Source organism: Giraffa tippelskirchi, chromosome 10 (assembly GCF_054371585.1).
Source record: "Giraffa tippelskirchi isolate mGirTip1 chromosome 10, T2T-mGirTip1v1.2.pri, whole genome shotgun sequence".
In the NCBI taxonomy this organism is placed as follows: domain Eukaryota; kingdom Metazoa; phylum Chordata; class Mammalia; order Artiodactyla; family Giraffidae; genus Giraffa; species Giraffa tippelskirchi.
This window is the reverse complement of record NC_137284.1, coordinates 4,927,296-4,945,726: the sequence shown is the minus strand read 5'-3', so window position 1 is coordinate 4,945,726 and position 18,431 is coordinate 4,927,296. Positions and strand designations below refer to the sequence as shown.

The 18,431-nt window shown below is 45.5% G+C and overlaps 1 protein-coding gene across 30 annotated transcripts in view; it reads left to right on the top strand.

The window, feature by feature from the left end:
• The window catches only part of PPP6R3 (protein phosphatase 6 regulatory subunit 3), a 119,252-nt gene that overhangs the window by 56,408 nt on the left and 44,413 nt on the right, over positions 1-18,431 (top strand). For all 30 annotated transcript variants that reach the window (XM_081531804.1, XM_081531803.1, XM_081531798.1 and 27 more), the window contains 5 exons: positions 16-202; positions 3,394-3,531; positions 5,976-6,041; positions 8,028-8,140; positions 10,490-10,603. In XM_081531804.1, coding sequence (XP_081387930.1) covers positions 16-202; positions 3,394-3,531; positions 5,976-6,041; positions 8,028-8,140; positions 10,490-10,603 — 618 coding nt within the window. The remainder of the gene's footprint in view (positions 1-15; positions 203-3,393; positions 3,532-5,975; positions 6,042-8,027; positions 8,141-10,489; positions 10,604-18,431) is intronic.

Below are 18,431 nucleotides of genomic sequence, written 5' to 3'. Positions count from 1 at the left end.
ATCCTGTTCTTCTAGGTATCCAAATATATCTTGTGAGTTGCTCACTTCTGATGTCTCCCAAATGAACGATAGACTGGGAGAAGATGAATCCTTGCTAATGAAATTGTATAGCTTCCTCCTAAACGATTCCCCCTTGAACCCACTACTTGCCAGTTTCTTCAGCAAGGTGCTAAGTATTCTTATCAGCAGAAAACCAGAACAGGTAAATACTGTTTTCCAAAAAGGTAAGTATTAGGGCTGAGCATCCCCTGAGGTGATACTCGGTGATTTTGTCGCTTCAGTGTTCTGAGTGTGCCTTATGTCCCACGTTCTGTAAAAGCATAGATTTTACACCTTAAATATCCTAAATGCTTGCTGACTTACCACTGACTTAACTCCTTAACGAATACATTCTAATTTGACCTCTTCTTTCCCAAGCGCCTCGTATCTCCGTGTTTCAGTGTCCTTTGGCTTCCTTTTCTGACCGGTGGTTGGAAGCAAGAGCATGTTGGGGTCGGTTTGTGAGGTCGCGTGAGGAGGGTGCACACACAGTGGCAGGGTGTGTGGGTGGTGTCCTGGTGACTCTGTGATAAAGGAATAGTTCGTTTATTTATTCTTTTCCCTGATGAAGATCACAAGTGAAGCTTAAGTCAGAAAGCTTTCCCATAAACGTGATTGATGATTAGTTTATACAAACGGTGATTTTTTTTTTTTTTTTCTTCTATTGTGCTTCCACCCAAAAACTTGAGACCTCTGGGTAGTGACTGCTGTGGACACACACAGGGAGCTTTGCTCCTCCTGCCCGGTAGAGCTTGACAGGAATTCGGCAGGAACCTCCTCCCACTGTCCTCCTCTCCCTCCTCCTCCTTGTTCTCGGTGTCCCTCCACGTCCCCACCTCCCGTCTCCTGTGCTTTGGTCTCAGTTCACCTGTACCTGGAAACTTGTATTTTCCAGGTATCTGCTGTGTGTGGTTGTTCTTGAAAGTGTGGTCTCTGGTTCAGCAGCATGAATAACCACCCGAGAATTTGTCGGAAACACAGGTTCTCGAGCTCCATTCCAGACCTGCTGAGTCAGACGTCCTGGAGTGGGGCCTGCAGTCTGGGGTGTAAGAAGCCTCCCAGATGACTGGGATGCATGCTAAAATTTGAGAATCACAGCTCTGGTGGGTACTGGTGTGGAAAAGGATCTGCTTACGAGGAGATTAGGATTCACTTACGGAAACAGGCCCCAGGGAGCAGCAGGAGCCTCAGATGCCCGGGAACAAACTAAGAGTCTACAGGGTGCAGGCGGTGGGGGTGTGATGACGGGGGTGCAGGGGTCACAGCAGTTGGGCCTGGCATCCTTCATGGTGGAAGGCAGGCTCCGTGACCCGTCCTTGCTATCAGCAGACCTGGAGGGGTGGAACTATTTTCGGCCCAGTATGCCTGCCCTGTGCCAAGGCCAAGTGCATACAGGTCTTATTTTAGACAGACGAGGTCGTGCTTTCGTGTTCTTAGTTGAGCAGGATTGCCTTTCTCAGTGTGTTGGAACTGAGGTTCTTGTTTCTTAGATAGTAATCCCCGAATCACGGTCACTCCAGGACAGCTCGTCCCTCCTCCTGCTGCCTTTTGATGAGAAATGACAGGACTGTTGACTGTTCCAGGAGAGTTCAGGTCACCCCATCAGTCTGGGTACTGGTCAGTTCCGAGTGGCTGTGGTTGCGATCGAGACTAGTCTCACATCTCCTCATGGCTTTCTCCTCCATCTGTGCCCGGGAGCCCAGGTTTGTGGGGCCTGGTGTTCTGTGTATCTTTAGTACAGAGTGAGGACACACCTAGAGCCCTCTGGGCTTCTGCGTATTTGCTTTGTCTTCAAGGCCAGACGCGTTCCCTGTGTGCAGAACGCTGAGAGCAGGCCCGCTCTGCTGGTTGTGCTTCTCAGTCCAGCCCTCAGCCACGAGAGGATCCGAGAGTCCTTGCTCTTTCAGCTACAGGAGAAGCCCACACCGGCCCCTTCCTCTCCTTTTGAGAATTATGAGTGTAAATAAAGGTTTCCCATCACTTGATATGTTAGTAAGGGTATGTGCAACTGAATTCAGACTCAGTCTGACTTAACCAGTATAGACAGTTCTCAGGATTACCTCGCAGAGCAGCAGGACCTTCTGTGAAGGGCACCGTGAGTGCTGGCGGGTGAGCCCCGCCGGTGCCGTCCCCCAGACAGCCCACCTCGCCGTCCGTGCTGCGCCCCCTCGGCCCTGCCTACGGGCTCCGGAGTCGGCACTTCAGCCACTGAATGCTGTGTTTTGGCCACACGTGACCTTTTCTTCCCCTCTCCTCCACTGTGCTTTTAAAAACTATTATGTGACTCACCTGTGAGTAGATTGATCATGTATAACTTACTGAAGGTTTATGTTACAGCCTGTAATCTCACTGTTTAGAGAAGCAGTGTATGATGGTTAATTCTGCATTTCCACCTGATGGTGTGAAGCAGTTTTAGTTCACCCCTGGCTTCTAGCTGTCGTGTGGGGTGATGAGCTTGTGGCTCTGTTGGATTTAAATCTCAGAGCAACCACTTTTTAGCTTCTAGCAAAATCCTTGGCTGGTCTGAGCCTCAGTTTCCTCACCTAGAACATTTGAGTTGAGCAGCCCCACCTCACAGGCTTCTGGAGACGTCAGGGCGATATGTCACGGCAGCTGCCTCTCTGGCTATGCTGCTTCTGGGACTTTTGAACAGATGATTCCTGCACATAGATAAAAGCCAGAAGGTACACAGGGGTGTCAAAGGCAGAGCAGCTTTCTTCCTGTGCAGGAGAGACCCAGGTGGCAGCCCTGACTTCATTAATGTTTTCTTATCCCCTCGGGTTAATGGTCAGCCTCTTCCACACACCCTCCTGGTGTTAATCTGATTAGATGAATGGCAGAAATAAAATGCAGCTGTGATTTTCTATAGCATGTGAGTTAGCCACTTTGATGCAGAAATGTGTTTTGAATGTTTTTCTTACTTGCTAGAGTACAGTTAGGACTTTGGATGTTTAGTCTGCATTTTCGTGTAAAGCCTAATGGACTTGCTTTATGTCTATAAACTGTTAAGTGGTATATTCTCTTGCCTTTTATGGAGTGTTAAATGTTTGATCCTCATTCTTTCAAAATTAATAATGAAAATAAGCAGAAATGAAAGATTCTGTTATGGTGTGTTTGTATCAGGGAACAAGTAGTAATTTAGGAGATTTTTTTTTTTAAGAGGTTTTTCAGTTCTGTAACAATCAGAAGGCTTTCCAGTTTGACATCTTACAGCTAGTTCAGCCTTTGACTTGACTTAACTTAAAGTGGTGATGGGACTTTGGAGGGGGCAGCCAGAGGGATCAGGACTGAAGGTGTCCTAAAGTTGACAGTTCCCCAGGGTCGTGTCTTTCAGTTGTGGCTGTTCTCCTCTAGATTGTGGATTTCCTGAAGAAGAAACGTGACTTTGTGGACCTTATTATAAAGCACATAGGAACGTCGGCCATCATGGACTTGCTGCTCAGGCTCCTGACGTGCATCGAGCCCCCGCAGCCCAGGCAGGAGGTGCTGAATGTGAGTAGTCAGGCATCGTGGGCGGGCGGGGTGGGGTGCTCCAGCCCCGGGGCTGCGCGGTCTGGGTGGGATTCCAGGTAATAAGGGTCTGGGAAGCTGGGGTGAGGGGGCAGGAGGAGAGCTCTACCACAGGAAGAGATCCAGATTTTTTTCAGGGTTCGGGTTCCCCATGTGCACGTCCCGAGAGACACAGGCTGTCTTCTTGTTCTTTTCCTTTGCTGGCTTGCTCTTCAGCGGAGTGGGAAGGTAGACTGGATTGAGGATTTGTCTTAGCTGGTCTGGTGGGAAGAGCAGAAATGAGAAGGTTGGGAGCTCTGAGTCTTGTTTGAGCAGGCTGTGAGGAGTCTCCTCTGTCTTACCTGCAGGGATGTCTCTAAAAGTCAAAAGGAAGAGGTGTGGTATTTCCAGGGAATCGGGCTTCGGAAGTAACCTTCTTCTCATGGATGCCTAGGAGCATGGGATAGGAGGAGAATGGAGTTTACCTCCAAAGGGGCACATATTTCAGATTTGGGGAAGGTGGTTATTCCAGGCCATATGGCTCTGGAGGGCTGTCTTGGGTGGGAAGAGGAAGGTATGAATGATTTGAAGGTGAGGTTTCTCGCAGGCTCTCAGCTCTGCCTCTTCTGTCTCTTCTTCTTTTGTCCCCTTCACTGCCTTCTTCCAGAACCATTCCTCAGACCATTCCGTCTTTAATACTCAACCTCAAACCTAAAACTTTGGAAATGAGTTTTATTGAAAATGCTAAAGACCTGGGAAGGCCCAGAGGAGAGTTAGTAGGGTCTGCCAGGAGGTGTCCCGGGGAGAGGGGCATAGTCTGCTGAGGTGGGCAGGCATGACAGGTGTGTGGGGGGGTGTGGTGTGGAGTGTTGGGATGGTGTCAGGGCCGGGTCTGTAGAACCAGGCAGAAGTCTTCCTGAGAGCCCTGGTCACGTGAGTATGTCAGCTGAGAGGAACTAGTGAATATCCCGGGAAAGGGCCCTAAACTGGGGCTTTGGTCACGTTCAGGTGTGTATTTGTGGATGCGAGTGTTTTCTCAGTAGAGATTGGGGATTCCAGAGAAGGCAGTTATGGCTAAGAGGGTGGTCGCCTTTATATCTGTGTTATTACTGGGGTAGGTTATTCATTATGGTTTCTTAGAGTTCCTTTGGTCACTTCTGGGTTGAATTTTAGGGCTCGCTTCCAAGGGAGTAGGTGTGCCTCTCAAGGGATGTAGTGGTATGTGGTTAATAAAGGCTGAGGTCGAGGGAAGGGTAGTTAGAACTCCTGAATGTCTGGCTTTGATCTGGAGGCCAGCTGTGGGCTTGGACCGTGGGTGCTTGTTAGTAGCTGTGGAGGTGGGTGGGGGGGATCGATTTGTTCACTGCCCACAAAGTTTCCTACTTTCTCTCTGGGTGGTCGGGCCCCTTAGCCCCATCTTCTCTGTAGAGGTGTTTGCGTCCTGTTTGAGGATGTCGCTACGCAGAGTGTGGTCCCGAACATCACCTGGCTCTCACCCCTGCCCTGCTGGGTCGGCATCTGTGTGTGAACAAGACCCCGGAGGGGCTTCATGCGCACGTTTTAAAACATCTTAAAATAAGATGGGCCCCTGCCTTCCTGGTGGTCTCCTGAGATCTTTTGTTTGCATTTTCCTTTGGCATATTCTTCTTGAGGAGCTTGAAGACAACCTAAGAATTTCTCTGCAGCCTTTAGCACATTGTGTTTGATCTCCCGCCCCCCACCCCCCGTCTCTGTAAGCCTTTGGGACTCTGTGTGTGTGTCCATCCATCTGTTCTAGGCAAGGATTGCCTTTATTTACTTGGTGTTTCTCTTCCTTGTGGAATTAATATTACACTAGCTGCCTTTTCACTTATTCTTACTCCTTTCATATTTTCATTCATGGCAGTAGTTCATACATAGTTGAAGAAGAATGTCCTAGTCATGATAACAGCTCCTTGCTAACATATGACCAGGCAGATAAACGTTCTGTGGCGCCCCGCAGCCCCCACGTTTCCTGTGGTTGTTTTTGTTTTAGAATCTAAAAGTTCATCGTGTGTTTTAAACCGGAGGCTTGATACTACATACTGTTTTTCTCAGCCTTTCTGAAGCTCCCTTAAAATGAACACTCTTATAGAAAATGTATAAATTCCATCTCCCCTTCCACTTCATAACCAAAGTACAGACTTTTTTAGTACTCAGTGTCAAGAGAACTAACATCACTATGCTGATGTGTAGAATTTGGGGATGTGGTTTTGTGATATGGGGAGTAGTTGGTACTGTAGCTACTGTTAATATATTCACTGGCATTTTCCTTGGGGGACTTTTAATTTCCTGTAGTGTTCAAAGTTCAGAGAAAACCTGTAACGTTCTACTTAAAATATGATGGATGTTTCCAAGTATGTTAATCTTCATTGGGGCTTGGACAGGAGCCACTCATTGCTATATTCCTTCTACAATGTGTTTTACAGTGGTTAAATGAGGAGAAAATTATCCAGAGGCTTGTGGAAATAGTTCATCCATCGCAAGAAGAAGATGTAAGTTCTCTTTTGTGACTCCAAACTTGATTTTTTTTTTTAAAAAGAGCCATGTTTATTTGGGCACAGAGCATCATTTTATAGATGTGAATGTAGAGGACAGGTATTAGTAATCACCTGGCATGCTTCAGGGTGACAGTTTTCTAAACACCAAAGGCTTTTAAAAACGCGGTGTTTCACTGATACCCAGTTTCCTGAACGTGAAATGGTAAGCCCTGGGTCTCGTCCCGCATCTTTAGAGCGGGGGCTGCATCTGCTCGCCTTCATCAGAAACCTCCTCCACACTTTTGTCTTTTATCCCCATCTTTAGCCCAGAGGATGTGGCCACATCTGTCTGCGCTTGTGTGTTCCATCCTGGCGAAAGCCTCCAGACACAGAGCAGCTCCGGGTCCCCAGTGGGTCCCAGAGTGCTGGGCTCTTGGGGACTCAGGCATTTGTGCCCTGACCGGTTTGGCCTTTGTCCTGGGTGCTGAAGGTTGAACTGGGCGGTCGTGTGGAAGCTGCTCTGGGAGTTCTGGGGGTGGGGGTGGGGGCGGGGTGGAGTCACCAGCGGGTGTGCCTCTGTAGTGGAGACAGTCACCCAGCTTCTTACTGCTGCTCTGAGCACTGTGGAGTGGCCAGCATGTGGCCATCTCTGCCTAGAGAAGCGATGGTTCCACGTGGTTCAGTGTAGTATCTGCAAAGGAGCTGGTTCAGAGAACATGCCGGGTGTGCCATGCACACGGTGCCCTCCTCCGATGCTCTAGCTTGTGGGTCAGTTGGAGAGTGTGCACTGTAGAAGAACAATGCTGGGGAAGAAGCATGTGGCTGGAGGGTGTTCTCCCCTACGAAGGGGGCTTCCCTTCTACTCCGGTCCATTCAAAACCTTTTGGTACCTGGAGTTCATCAAAAGCAGGCTCTCCATCCCACTGTCCCCTTCAGAAAAAAAAAAAGCGAAGAGCTGGCCACAAATGGGGCTGTAGCTCTCCTCCGACAGCTCACTTGTTGTCCCGCTGACATTTAGGACACTCCCGTGTGGACCAGTCTCGGGTGCCACAGCTTTGGAGAGGCCTCGGCCCTCCTGCTGTGGCTGAGGGAGGGGAGGTGGAGGGTCGATGGTTTTGAGAGCACATTTCCCATGCGCTGTAAGGGAGGGCAGGGGCGGGCCTGGCCTGTTCCCGGGGTGGGGATGCAGCTTGCTTCTCACTAGGCTTTTGCTCAACTGGACACAGTCACTGTCTGAAGGGTTGGCGAAGGAGAGGCCCAACTCTGGAGCAAGTCCTTTTGCAAAGGACAAAGTGTTGGAGGCATCAGCACCTTCTCTACTTGACTTGCAAGAAAGTTTATTTTGTTTTTGTGGACAGTCCTGTTGATATTCCTGTTGTGTATTACGTGATAAGCTGCATGCTACACTATACTGACCAGTTTATATTTATTAAGGAAGTTTTTGACGCCTGATTCCATACAGTGGGTTTTGATATCCTGGCGCGTGTTGTCATCTGCACTAGAGTCCTGTTGTTTTGCTCTCCCTGGGCAGGCAGTGCTCGGTGCCACGTGCCTGGTGCCAACATCTCAGAGTGTCCTGTAGGGTCGCACGCTAAGCATGGGAAGAAGGTGTAGTGTTTCTTACTCACTAGTGTATTCCAGAAAGCTGCATTTATTTATTTTTTTTAAGTCAAGGAAGTGGGTTCATCTTTCTTTGCTGCTAAATGTATATAAATTGAGGGCATACATTTTTCATGTTTAATTGTAGAAATTTTCCTTGCCAGAACTTTAATCACATTTCTCTACACGCAGCAGCTGTATTTTGTTTGCAGTATTGTTAACAAAGCTCATCAGCCCAGGAGGGTAAAATACTCAATACTTTACATACGTCATTTCTTATTTACTGTAGCTTATGGCCAGTGATAATTTGCTTACTTCTTAAGCAGTTTCTTCACTAACTCTTTATTGTAAGTTTGACTTCTGGTGTGTCCTGTAGTTGACACTGTGCTTCTTTTCCTCTAGCGGCACTCAAATGCAGCACAGTCACTTTGTGAGATTGTCCGCCTGAGCAGAGACCAGATGTTACAGGTCCAGAGCAGTGCAGAGCCAGACCCCCTGCTTGCCACTCTAGAGAAGTATGTTTGCATCTCTGTTCTTGTTCTCTTTTCTTGTTGATGCTCTGTGATATGTTACCCTTGTCACTCTTTGGTAAGTGTTCCTCATGTGGGGGTTGGGTCCCCGGAAAATACCTGTGGGCGGGCGAGAAGGCAGGAGAACCTGCTCATCTGATCTCAGCCCCTCATGATGCCCACTGGAGACCTACAGGGTAAGAATGTGTTAATTAATAAGAGCTATTTCTGTGTAGGGTTGTGAGGTGGGACAGCGATATCATAACTACAGTCACTGCCTCCATGGTCTTTGAGGCAAGAGAGTCTTAAGTGCAAACACATTTGATCCATCTTTAATTAGAAGCTCTTAGGGTTCACTCTATCTTGGCAGCTGTTGAGGGGTCGCCTGACCAGACCTGATATGAAGGGTTATGCATCCTGTGTGTTTGGTTTCTTTGTATAGCTTTTGCCCTTGTTTCTGGGCAATTCCCAGTGAACAGACATCTTGTGTTTAGGTGGAAGACCGCTTAGGGGTGGTGTACAACTGTGACGTTTGTGAGTGGCCAGCCTACCATACGGGTATATTTAGATGCACACGTTTTCAGGAAGAATATTTACCATCAAGCATTGTGCATACATTCAACCTGAATCCATGATACTAAAAGTTATTTTAATAAAAATAAGGCATTTCCCCACTTTGGATGAATAATTGGGAAAGACTGAATAGTTAGCATTGTTATGTACAAATGACAATTTAGCTTCAGTTTACTGCTGCTGTTGTTCTTTTTAGTGACTTTGTTGGAACTTTTTTTAGTCTTCCTATGTATTGAGGCTCATTCGCATCTTTTGGCTGGGAAGGCCCTTTTATTAAAATAAGACGTGTGTGTGTTATTTATTTGGCAGGTGTGAGACAAGCAAGGAACACGTTAGAGACAAAATATCTTGTTTTAAACTGTATTCTGAGAAATAAAGTTTTATTTTCCCAGTGTGTATTGTAGAATAGGAAGGAGTTCACTAGTTCTCTCGAGTAGCGAAACTTAAGAGATTGTCAGCTTCTGAGTAAAATGTCATCTTACCTGCCCCGTTTTAGTTATCGTTGGCATTGTGGCTTATGTACTCCATACAGTGCTAGTAATTATACTAGTATTAGGTTGAACCCTGTGAAATTGCCATTCAAGTAGGTTAAAAAATGTGGCTGTCCGTAATTTCATATGGTGCATGGTTGCGTTGTCTAATAAAATACAATAAAAGTCACATGTAATTAAAATTTTTCTAGTAGCCATATTAAAGTAAAAAGTAGGTGAAGTTAATTTTTATATATTCTAGAATAAATGCTTATATATAATTTATACAAAATAGATATTTATATAAGTATATATTATTATTTATAGATACAAAAGTATTTCAGCATGTGTTTATTTAAAATTATCAATGAGATATTCTACATTCACTGCTGTGTACAAAGTTTGGTAAATCCAGAGTGTACTTTATATTCAGACAGGTCAGTTTAGACTGGTTACCTTCTGAGTGTTCCGTGGCCACAGGTGGTGCTTGGTACCTCTCTCTCTGGGGTGAGGCGGCTGTTTGAAGATTGTATGTGTTTACTGTAAAAAAAAAAAAAAAAGCAGGGTGTTTTCAGAGCTCAATTCCAAGTTTAATATTTATTCTATAGACTGCTGTGTGTTGAGTGACTTTTACAGTACTGTTTAGGGTAGAGGTCTTATAAGCAGTTTGAGTGCTGGCTGGGAGTGCTGGAAGACTGCTTCCTGCTAGGGGATCCTCTGAAGTTAGGTTAGATGCCAGTTTTGTTTGCTTCCCCCAAAGAGGAAGAGTTCATTCCCTGCTTGCCATCCTGACCTGGCGGAGGAGCTGGTGTTAGAATCCGTTGAGCCCACTGTACTGCGGGGAGACTGACGTGTGTGTCAGGAGAGCGACAGGAACAACCAGCTGTTGGTCACAGGGCAAGGGAGATTCCATTTCTTAATCCGCATGGGTTCTAAAAATTACTGAGAGCCTGGGAAACAGGTTTTCCTTGAGAACATGTGTATAAATTTACCTAACAGGTTACCCTTGTATTTTAACTTAATTGTGACCTGTTTACATGCATAGGAGAGTGTCCTGGGGAGAGCTTATGGAGAAAACTTCATGGGCAGTAGTTCAGTCAGATCCCTTTCACTTCTGCCACGTTATTTTGATTTACCAAGTTTTAATTTTAGGGCAAAATGCAGCAATCGATACTCTCTTGTACCTGTTTTAGATCTTTGTTTATTAAATACATTCTTATATAGTACTTGTATTACTGTAACCTTTTCTTTCGAAGTTGTTAGTGTTAAATAACATTACGGTTAGCACTTGACTGTTGATTTGTTTCCGTAGGCAAGAAATTATAGAACAGCTTCTATCAAATATTTTCCACACGGAGAAAAATGAATCGGCCATAGTCAGTGCAATCCAGATACTGTTGACTTTACTTGAGACACGGCGACCAACGTAAGTTTTCCTTCAGTTTTGCGAAATGAGTCATTTGGTTTTCCTTTTAGAGTTTTTAAAAACTAAGAATTAAGTTAGTGGTTTATTACTACAGTATCATGCCCTTGAATTTCATTTGTTGAATATTTTTCTGCTGTATAAATAGTTTTATATGAATGCAATACATAGATGCGGTTGAAAAATATGCTTTAGTAAACACTATTGGCAACATTTGGATTCTGTAGTCATTACCAAAATGCTCCTATAATAAGCCAAACCCATGCAGAATGGCTCACATACAAGAGAAGCTTGTTTCTCGTTTATGAAAATTGAAAATAGCTGTTCCTGGTTGGTGTGCAGTTCTCCTCCAAGTGGCGATTCAGGGCTCTTCTGTCCTGTGAGTCTGTCCTCTCTGCACTAACGTGAGGCTTCACACATGAGGCACTGCAGTCCATTAGGCTGTTTAAAAATGGATTGACAGGTGGCTTGAGGCCTTAAGGAAAAAATAATCAGAAAGATAGTCTATTTTTCCTATTTGTGTGCCTCTGGACAAGTCATTTAATATTTGTCATATTCTTTACAGTTTTATACCTGAAGCTAATTTACTTATTAATTGTCAGAGTTTTCCAAATTGTTTTCTGGAGAATGAGAATTTGAAGAGGTATGCATATATTCATGTTCCAGGAGCACATGGTTTAGAGATTAGAATTTGTGTTTTCCTGTTCACCATTGGATCCATCCGGTAAAGCAGAGGCATGAAGTGAAGGAGCAGCAAGGTCTGCTGTCAGCATAAGAGAATTTAGCCATCCAGGACTTCTGGATTTATTTTTAATGATATCATTTGGTTTCTAGCAAAACAGTAAACACAGCCTTATCAGTCCCTGCTTCCCAAAGTCTTCATCTCTATTCTTGTCTTTTTCATCTCTGGTTACTGACCATGGAATGTCAGTGTGGCAGCAGTGCTTCAAGTGTATTGTAATTTTGGGATTGTGTCTGCAGTTCTGACTTATCCTGTGCCTTCCCTGTTAAATCCTATTTTCAATAATGTAACCAGTAACTTACGGTATTAATCAAGTGGTACAGGAATGTTATCTTGCTATTCCTGGTGTAAGGCAGTTGAATCATCTCTTAAAATGCTTTAAAAGCACATGAGCTGGTGCTGTGAGATTTATGTTGACTACTTTGGCTTGAGAACAGAAATGATACAACAATAAAAGACATGACAGAAGAAATTTCTGATCAGAAGGAATTTACCCCTGGACCACAAAGGTTGATCAGACACTAAGCAGGATTAACTTTAAAGAGGGGCGGACAGAGGGGTGGTGGATGGCTAATATCTTAGCCTTATCCTTAGGAGATTTCTGAGTCCCTAGGATAAAGGGTAAATCTTAAAACTATTTGGACAAGAAAAAATGGGTTAACTACAAAGCTGATCAGATTGCCAGACATCTCATTTGTAAAGCTGCATCAACACTGAAAGACAGGGCAGGATTGTGACCCTGAAACGCTTTGATTGCTGTGTGCGGGCGTGACGCATTTTCAGTCGTATGGGACCTCAGCGTTCCATCTGTTCTCGGGGTCAGTTACTTGAGGATGAACTTTATCAAAGTCAAACAGAAAAATAAGGTGGAATAAAGAACTTAAGATAAAGAAATATATTGGTGAAAGTAATGATAAAGGCAACGGGGATGTGAAAATTCATGGGACTATTAGGTTAGGAATGAATTGAATAAGTCAAATGTTGAAAAAACACAATAAATTCCAGATTATTTTAATAAAACTCAAGAAATATGGAGAGAAGGGGTAAGTTAGTGCACAGTGTAATTCTTATCTTCTACTGAGGAACTGAGGTGTTTTCATATAGTTCCATTTTTTAGCTTAAAAGGTGACAGTTCCCATGTGTTTTCTAATAAATGCAGAGTGACAGTAGGTTAGTTAACGCCGTAAATGCCCCAGGTGCAGGGAAAGCAAGGGTGCCCTGAGAACTGTGGACACGGGACTTTGCATTCACTTGTTAGCCCTGCTCAGGACATGCTGGCCGCTGGCTGTTAAGCCACTGGGGAAAGGGCAGCAAACCCTGTAACCCTAAAGACACAGGCGGGGGCTTGCAGGTGGCGCTAGTGGTAAAGAGCCTGCTTGCCACTGCAGAAGACATAAGGATTCGATCCCTGGGTGGGGAAGATCCCCTGGACGAGGGCATGCACACCCACCCCAGTATTCTTGCCTGGAGAACCCCATGGACAGAGGAGCTTGGCGGGCTACAGTCTGTAGGCTCACAAAGAGTCAGACATGACTGAAGCAACTTAGCATGCATGGGGACCATTGGCAGTGGGGGGAAGGGACCAGGAAGGAACCTCTATCCCACAAGACAAGCAGGGACACATTCAGGACCCAGGCTGTTAGAGAGCCCCTGTCCCTGAAGTAGGGTGGGGTCACCGAGATGGCCCCATCCCTGAGGCCCAGGGGCATTTCTGGTGCCTGAGGCTGAGCCAGAACAACAGAGCAGTTCCTCCCACGCCTACCCCCCACCTCCCCCACAGGCCACCACACGTGGAGTGGGTATAGCCGTGTGCTGATGGAGGGAAGGCTGCAGCGTGGCGCAGGGAGACCGTCAGCACAGGAGTGAGCTGAAGGAAGAACTTCAGCTGAGGGCAGAGCAGATGTTGACAAAGACCTGGCAGTCCAGCCGTAGCTATAAATACAGGGTAACTTGAGACAAATTTGAAGTCTTGGTGCGCTGAGAAAAAACAGTCACAGCAACAGCAGAGCCTGAACCTAGCTCCGCTGCTGACTGTAAATTGATCCCCAAACTTCACACTAAAGACTTAGGGGGGAAAGAGGTGTGTTCAGTGCAGACAAGTACTAGTTACATCAGTTTCTGTTGTCTTACACAGCATGTCCACGTTTCAACCAAAAAATTGCGAGATGAAGAAGCCAGATAAAAAGAAGCTGACAAGCTCTCAAGAGAAAAAGCAGTCAATAGAACTAGAGTCAAAAGTGTTGAACTATCTGGTAGGGAATTTAAAAACAAAACTGCGATTAATATGTTAAAGACTTGTGGGAAGAGTGAGCAGCAATATGTGAACAGATGGAGAACTTTAGCAGAGCTATGGAAGATCATCTGGAAATGCTAGAAATGAAAAATATCTTTGGGCTCATTTGTGAACTTCGACATAGTTGAGGAAAGAATCAGTGTAGGACGGATGACCAACAAAAAGAGAAAGGAAAAAAACCCCACAATGAGGGTGTGTGAGCAGGACACAGGAGGCAACTGAAAGAGCTCCCATTGGCCAAAGCTGGAACTGCCAATACTTGCACAGTAAAATAAAGCAGTATTGTATTATAACATATAGTAGCTATGTAAAATAACCATGAATCCATACTGATACAAATAAATGATTGAACAAATTAACAGGGAAGAAGAGACAACTCTCCCATGTGGCAGAATTCCAAGTAGTTCATAATTCCATCTCCAGGAGGAAGAGCAAAACTCTCCACTCTTTACTTGTAGCTGGCACCTCATGACTTCCTTCTAGAAAGTACAGTGTGGAAGGACAGCTACAACCAACACTTCCTCAGCCAGACACTCAAAGTCAACAGCCAGTGTTAAGTTGTATTGATGGTGTGTAATGAAAATGGCATTTTACTTGTGTGGTCTTCCTCTCAAAAACCCACAATCGTGAGAGAAGTACAAGACCAGGTCCCAGCTGAGGGACACTCTGCGGAGCACCTGGCCAGGGAAGCTCGAGTAGCTGTCAGAGCCAAGGGGAGGCGAAGGGCAGAGGGCACTTGGCAGTAAACGTAGTGAGGTGTCCTGGGTGGACTCCAGACAGAGACACAACTTGAGGTAAAAACACGAAAATCTGAGTGAAGTATGGGTTTTACGTGTGAGTATTGGTGAATTAATTTTGATAAATGTAAGATAATGGTGGGGGAAATTGAATATAGGTCATATGGGGACTCTAGTACTTTTGCAACTTTTCTGTAAGTCTAAACTATTCTCAGAAACAGACATAACATTTAGACGGAAATCAGTAAGAAGCACAGTGCTAGCACTGGACCTGACTGGCAGCGCCAGGTGCTGGCAGGCCCGCAGCACAGTGGGAGCTGTCGTTCCTTCAGAATGCTGCAGCCACTTTGAAAGGCAGTCCAGCACTTTCTTACCAAACCAAACACGCCCTCACCATACAGCCCCAGCAGTTCTGTTCCTTGGTACTTACCCAAAGGAGTAGAAAACGTATGTTCACACAAAAACCTATACGTGGTTGTTTAGCAGCTTTATCCACTCTTGCCACAACTTGGAAGCAGCTAAGATGTCTTCAATAAGTGAGTGGATAAACAAACTGTAGTTTATCCATACCATGGAATATTATTCGGCCCTAAAAAGAAGGTGCCCTCCAGCCATGAAAAGACATGGAGGAACCTTGAATGCAAGCAAAAAAGAAGGGAAAGAAGTCAATCTGAAAAGGCTACATACCTTCTGGAAAATGTCTCATTTTACTGTGGAGACCGTAGAAAGATCACTGATGACCAGAGGGTGGCGCTGGGGGCGAAGTGAGTAGGTGGAGCTCAGGACCTGTAGGGCCGTGCAGATCCTCTGAGTGATGTCTGAGTGCCTCGTACCTATCGTCCAGACCCGCAGAGCGTGCACCAGGCCCTGGGTGACGGTGACGCGTCAATGCAGGTTCACGGACTGTGATAACTGCTCTGGCAGAGGGTGTAGTAGTGGGGGAGGCTGTGCGTTTGTGAGGGCAGGGGGCATGTGGCCAGTCTTTACCTTCCCCAAAACCACTGTATAAAAATAGCTTTTATAAAAATCAGTGTAATTCGTATCAACAAACTAAAGAAGTAAAACCATGCGACCATTTCATTAAAGTCTTTTATGATAAAACGTCTGCAGATAAGAAATACAAAGAAACTTGGAAACTGAGAAACAGAAAACCCTTGAGCGCCATCATTCTTAATGGTAGAGGCTGAAATCATAGCCCCTAAAATCAGGGGCCATGGCGAGAATATCCCCCTCACCAGTTCTTTTCAGCCTCATGCTGTAGGCCGTGAGGCAGGATGGAAACCTGGGCATCCAGGTTGGGGACTAGGAGGTGGACATGTGCGTTTTGGGGGGAGGGGCACCATTCGGCCCACTAAGCGGAGCTAAACGAAATAAACATAAACAAATAGCCAGTGCTGGTGACAGTGAAGCCTCCCACGGTCCACCTGGGATGGAAAGTCACATGGCCACCTTCTAAAAGCACCTGGCAGTTTTTAAATAACAGACCTTTGTTATCCAGCACTCTTAGATATTTACCCACGAGAAGTTGCAATTGTATCACACAATCTTACAAGTGAATGTTTGTGTGCTTTATTCGTAATCACCCAAAACTGTGTGCAAAGTGTCTTTAACTGGTGAATGGGTGAGGAAGCTGTGGTGTGTCTGGACACTAGGTCACTGTTCAGCAGAGAAAGGGCACCGACTGCCGATGCCCCCAGCAGCCACCACTGCCTGTTCCTTTCCAAGTCTAAGTTCCACATTTAACATGCCTCTGCTTGGAATATCAGTGTGAGTTTTGTTTTGGATTTGGTGGATTTTTACATACATTTGGAAGAACTAAAAGGTGAGAAACACGGTGGATATTGACTGTTGTACCTGAGTCAAGGCAGGTAGATAAGCTTATGCTCACTAAGTATTTATTAGATCAACAGCTCAGTCGGTAAAGAATCTGCCAGCAATGCAGGAGACTGGGGTTCAGTCCCTGGGTTGGGAAGATCCCCTGGAGAAGGGAATGGCAACCTACTCTAGTATACTTGCCTGGAAAATCCCATGGACAGAGGAGCCTGCCACGCTACAGACCATGGGGTTGCAAGAGTCAGATACAACTTCACCTCTGAACCACCACAAGTATTTATTAGATGAACAAATGAAACTTATGTGAATGAGTAAGGATTTTGAGGTTAAGTTTTTGTATGGTATTTTCACATGAGTGGAAAAAAGCAGGTCGTAAATGTGGCTTAGAAAGTGACTCGCCACTTGGGGAAGAAATCCAGTGTCTGTGCCTGTTTTGCATAAAAATAAATTCCAGATAAATGAAAAATACTAGAGGGAAAGTATGCAGAAGCTCATAGGATTATGACATTGTAAAGAAGTTTTTAAAGTATGGCTTCCTGGACAGAAACTGTACTGAAGAATGCTATATTTGGCCACATAAATTATTAAAACCCCTACACAGTAAAAAGCACTATAATCAAAGCAGAAGTCCTTCCCCTGCCCATGCGCCCTTTCTGTAATTGCATTTCTGACTGCTGTTACGTGTAGCTCTTGGAAATCGCTTGCACGTGTGAAATGTTTTGAGATAACTGTCGTAATGGTCCCTCTCTAGGTGTTAGCTGTGCCAGGCTCTGCTCTCGGCCCTTGGTGCCGGCGTGGTCCCCGGCAGTCCTGGGAGGGGCGTTCTTTGCGTATCAGAACAAACAGCTGGTGAGCAAAGGGCCCGGATTCGGCGCAGGCCTTCCTGCTCCAGCAGCTGTGTTGTTAGGCGTGAGTTTGCACTGACACACCACTCCCCGGTTTATCTTTCAGTCTGAACTGCACACCCACAGCTTCACACCCCTCCCTCCTGTCCCCCAACTTTGAGAATCCCCGTGCTTCCTAACACTGATTTTGACTTAACACTTAATGAAAGCAATTTCGTAATTGTTTTCCTAAGAGAAGTGGTTTATAATGACTGTAAGTGAAAGAAAGTGAAGTCGCTCAGTTGTGTCCGACTCTTTGCAACCCCATGGACTATTGTCTACCAGGCTCCTGCGTCCATGGGATTTTCCAGGCAAGAATACTGGAATGGGTTGCCATTTCCTTCTCCAGGAGATCTTCCTGACCCAGGGATTGAACCCTGGTCTTCCTCGTTGTAGGCAGACGCTTTATTGTCTGAGCCACCAGGGAAGCTCCAAGCCACTTACGATGACTATAGATAGAGCTTTATACAGAACATTAATATAAGCCTTTTAAAGAAGAAGCAGTGTTGATGGATTAGTTAAGAGTATCTGTAGAACAAATAGAGGCCTATTTATTTTGGCTGCTGTGGGTCTTCATTGCTGTGTGTGGCGTGAAAGACAGGCGCTAGGGTGCCCAGGTTTGGTAGTTGCAGCCCATGAGCTTAGTTGCCCCACATTAGGTGGGATCTTCCTGGACCAGGGATCGAACCTGTGTCCCCTGCATTGGCAGGCCGATTCTTAACCACTAGAGCACCAAGGAAATTCCAGGCCTGTTTATTATTAACAGTTATCCAGTGGTAGGCAAGGATGGTATGCACCGTAATTCAGGGATCTCTGGTTACTTTCCACAGTTTCTGGTTAGAGAAGTGGTATTAGTACAGTAGGTGCAAGGAGCTAGAAAGTTCAGGAGAAAATGGGAAGAAATGGCATGTAATTTCTCCCCTGACAGCATATGTTGTTGGATTTCTGGTCATGTCAGCTGATCCCCATCAAGGTTTTATTACACCCTCTTTCTATCCTTCCAGAAATTTTGATACAATTACATATATTCCATAGCTGTTTTGAATATGCTTATACTCTGATACGGGTTTTCCTGGTGGCTCAGTCAGTAAAGAACCTGCCTGCTAATGTGGGGGACACTGATTTGAGCCCTGGGTCAGAAAGATCTCTGGAGGAGGAAGTGACAACCCACTCCAGTACTCTTGCTTGGAAAATCCCACGGATGGAGGAGCCTGTTGGACTATAGTCCATGAGGTCGCAAAAGTCAGACACGACCTAGAGACTCAACCACCACCATACGCTGTTACAGAGCACCTTGAATGGTTTGTTCTGAAATAATAAATAAAATTAACTTGCTTTGTTT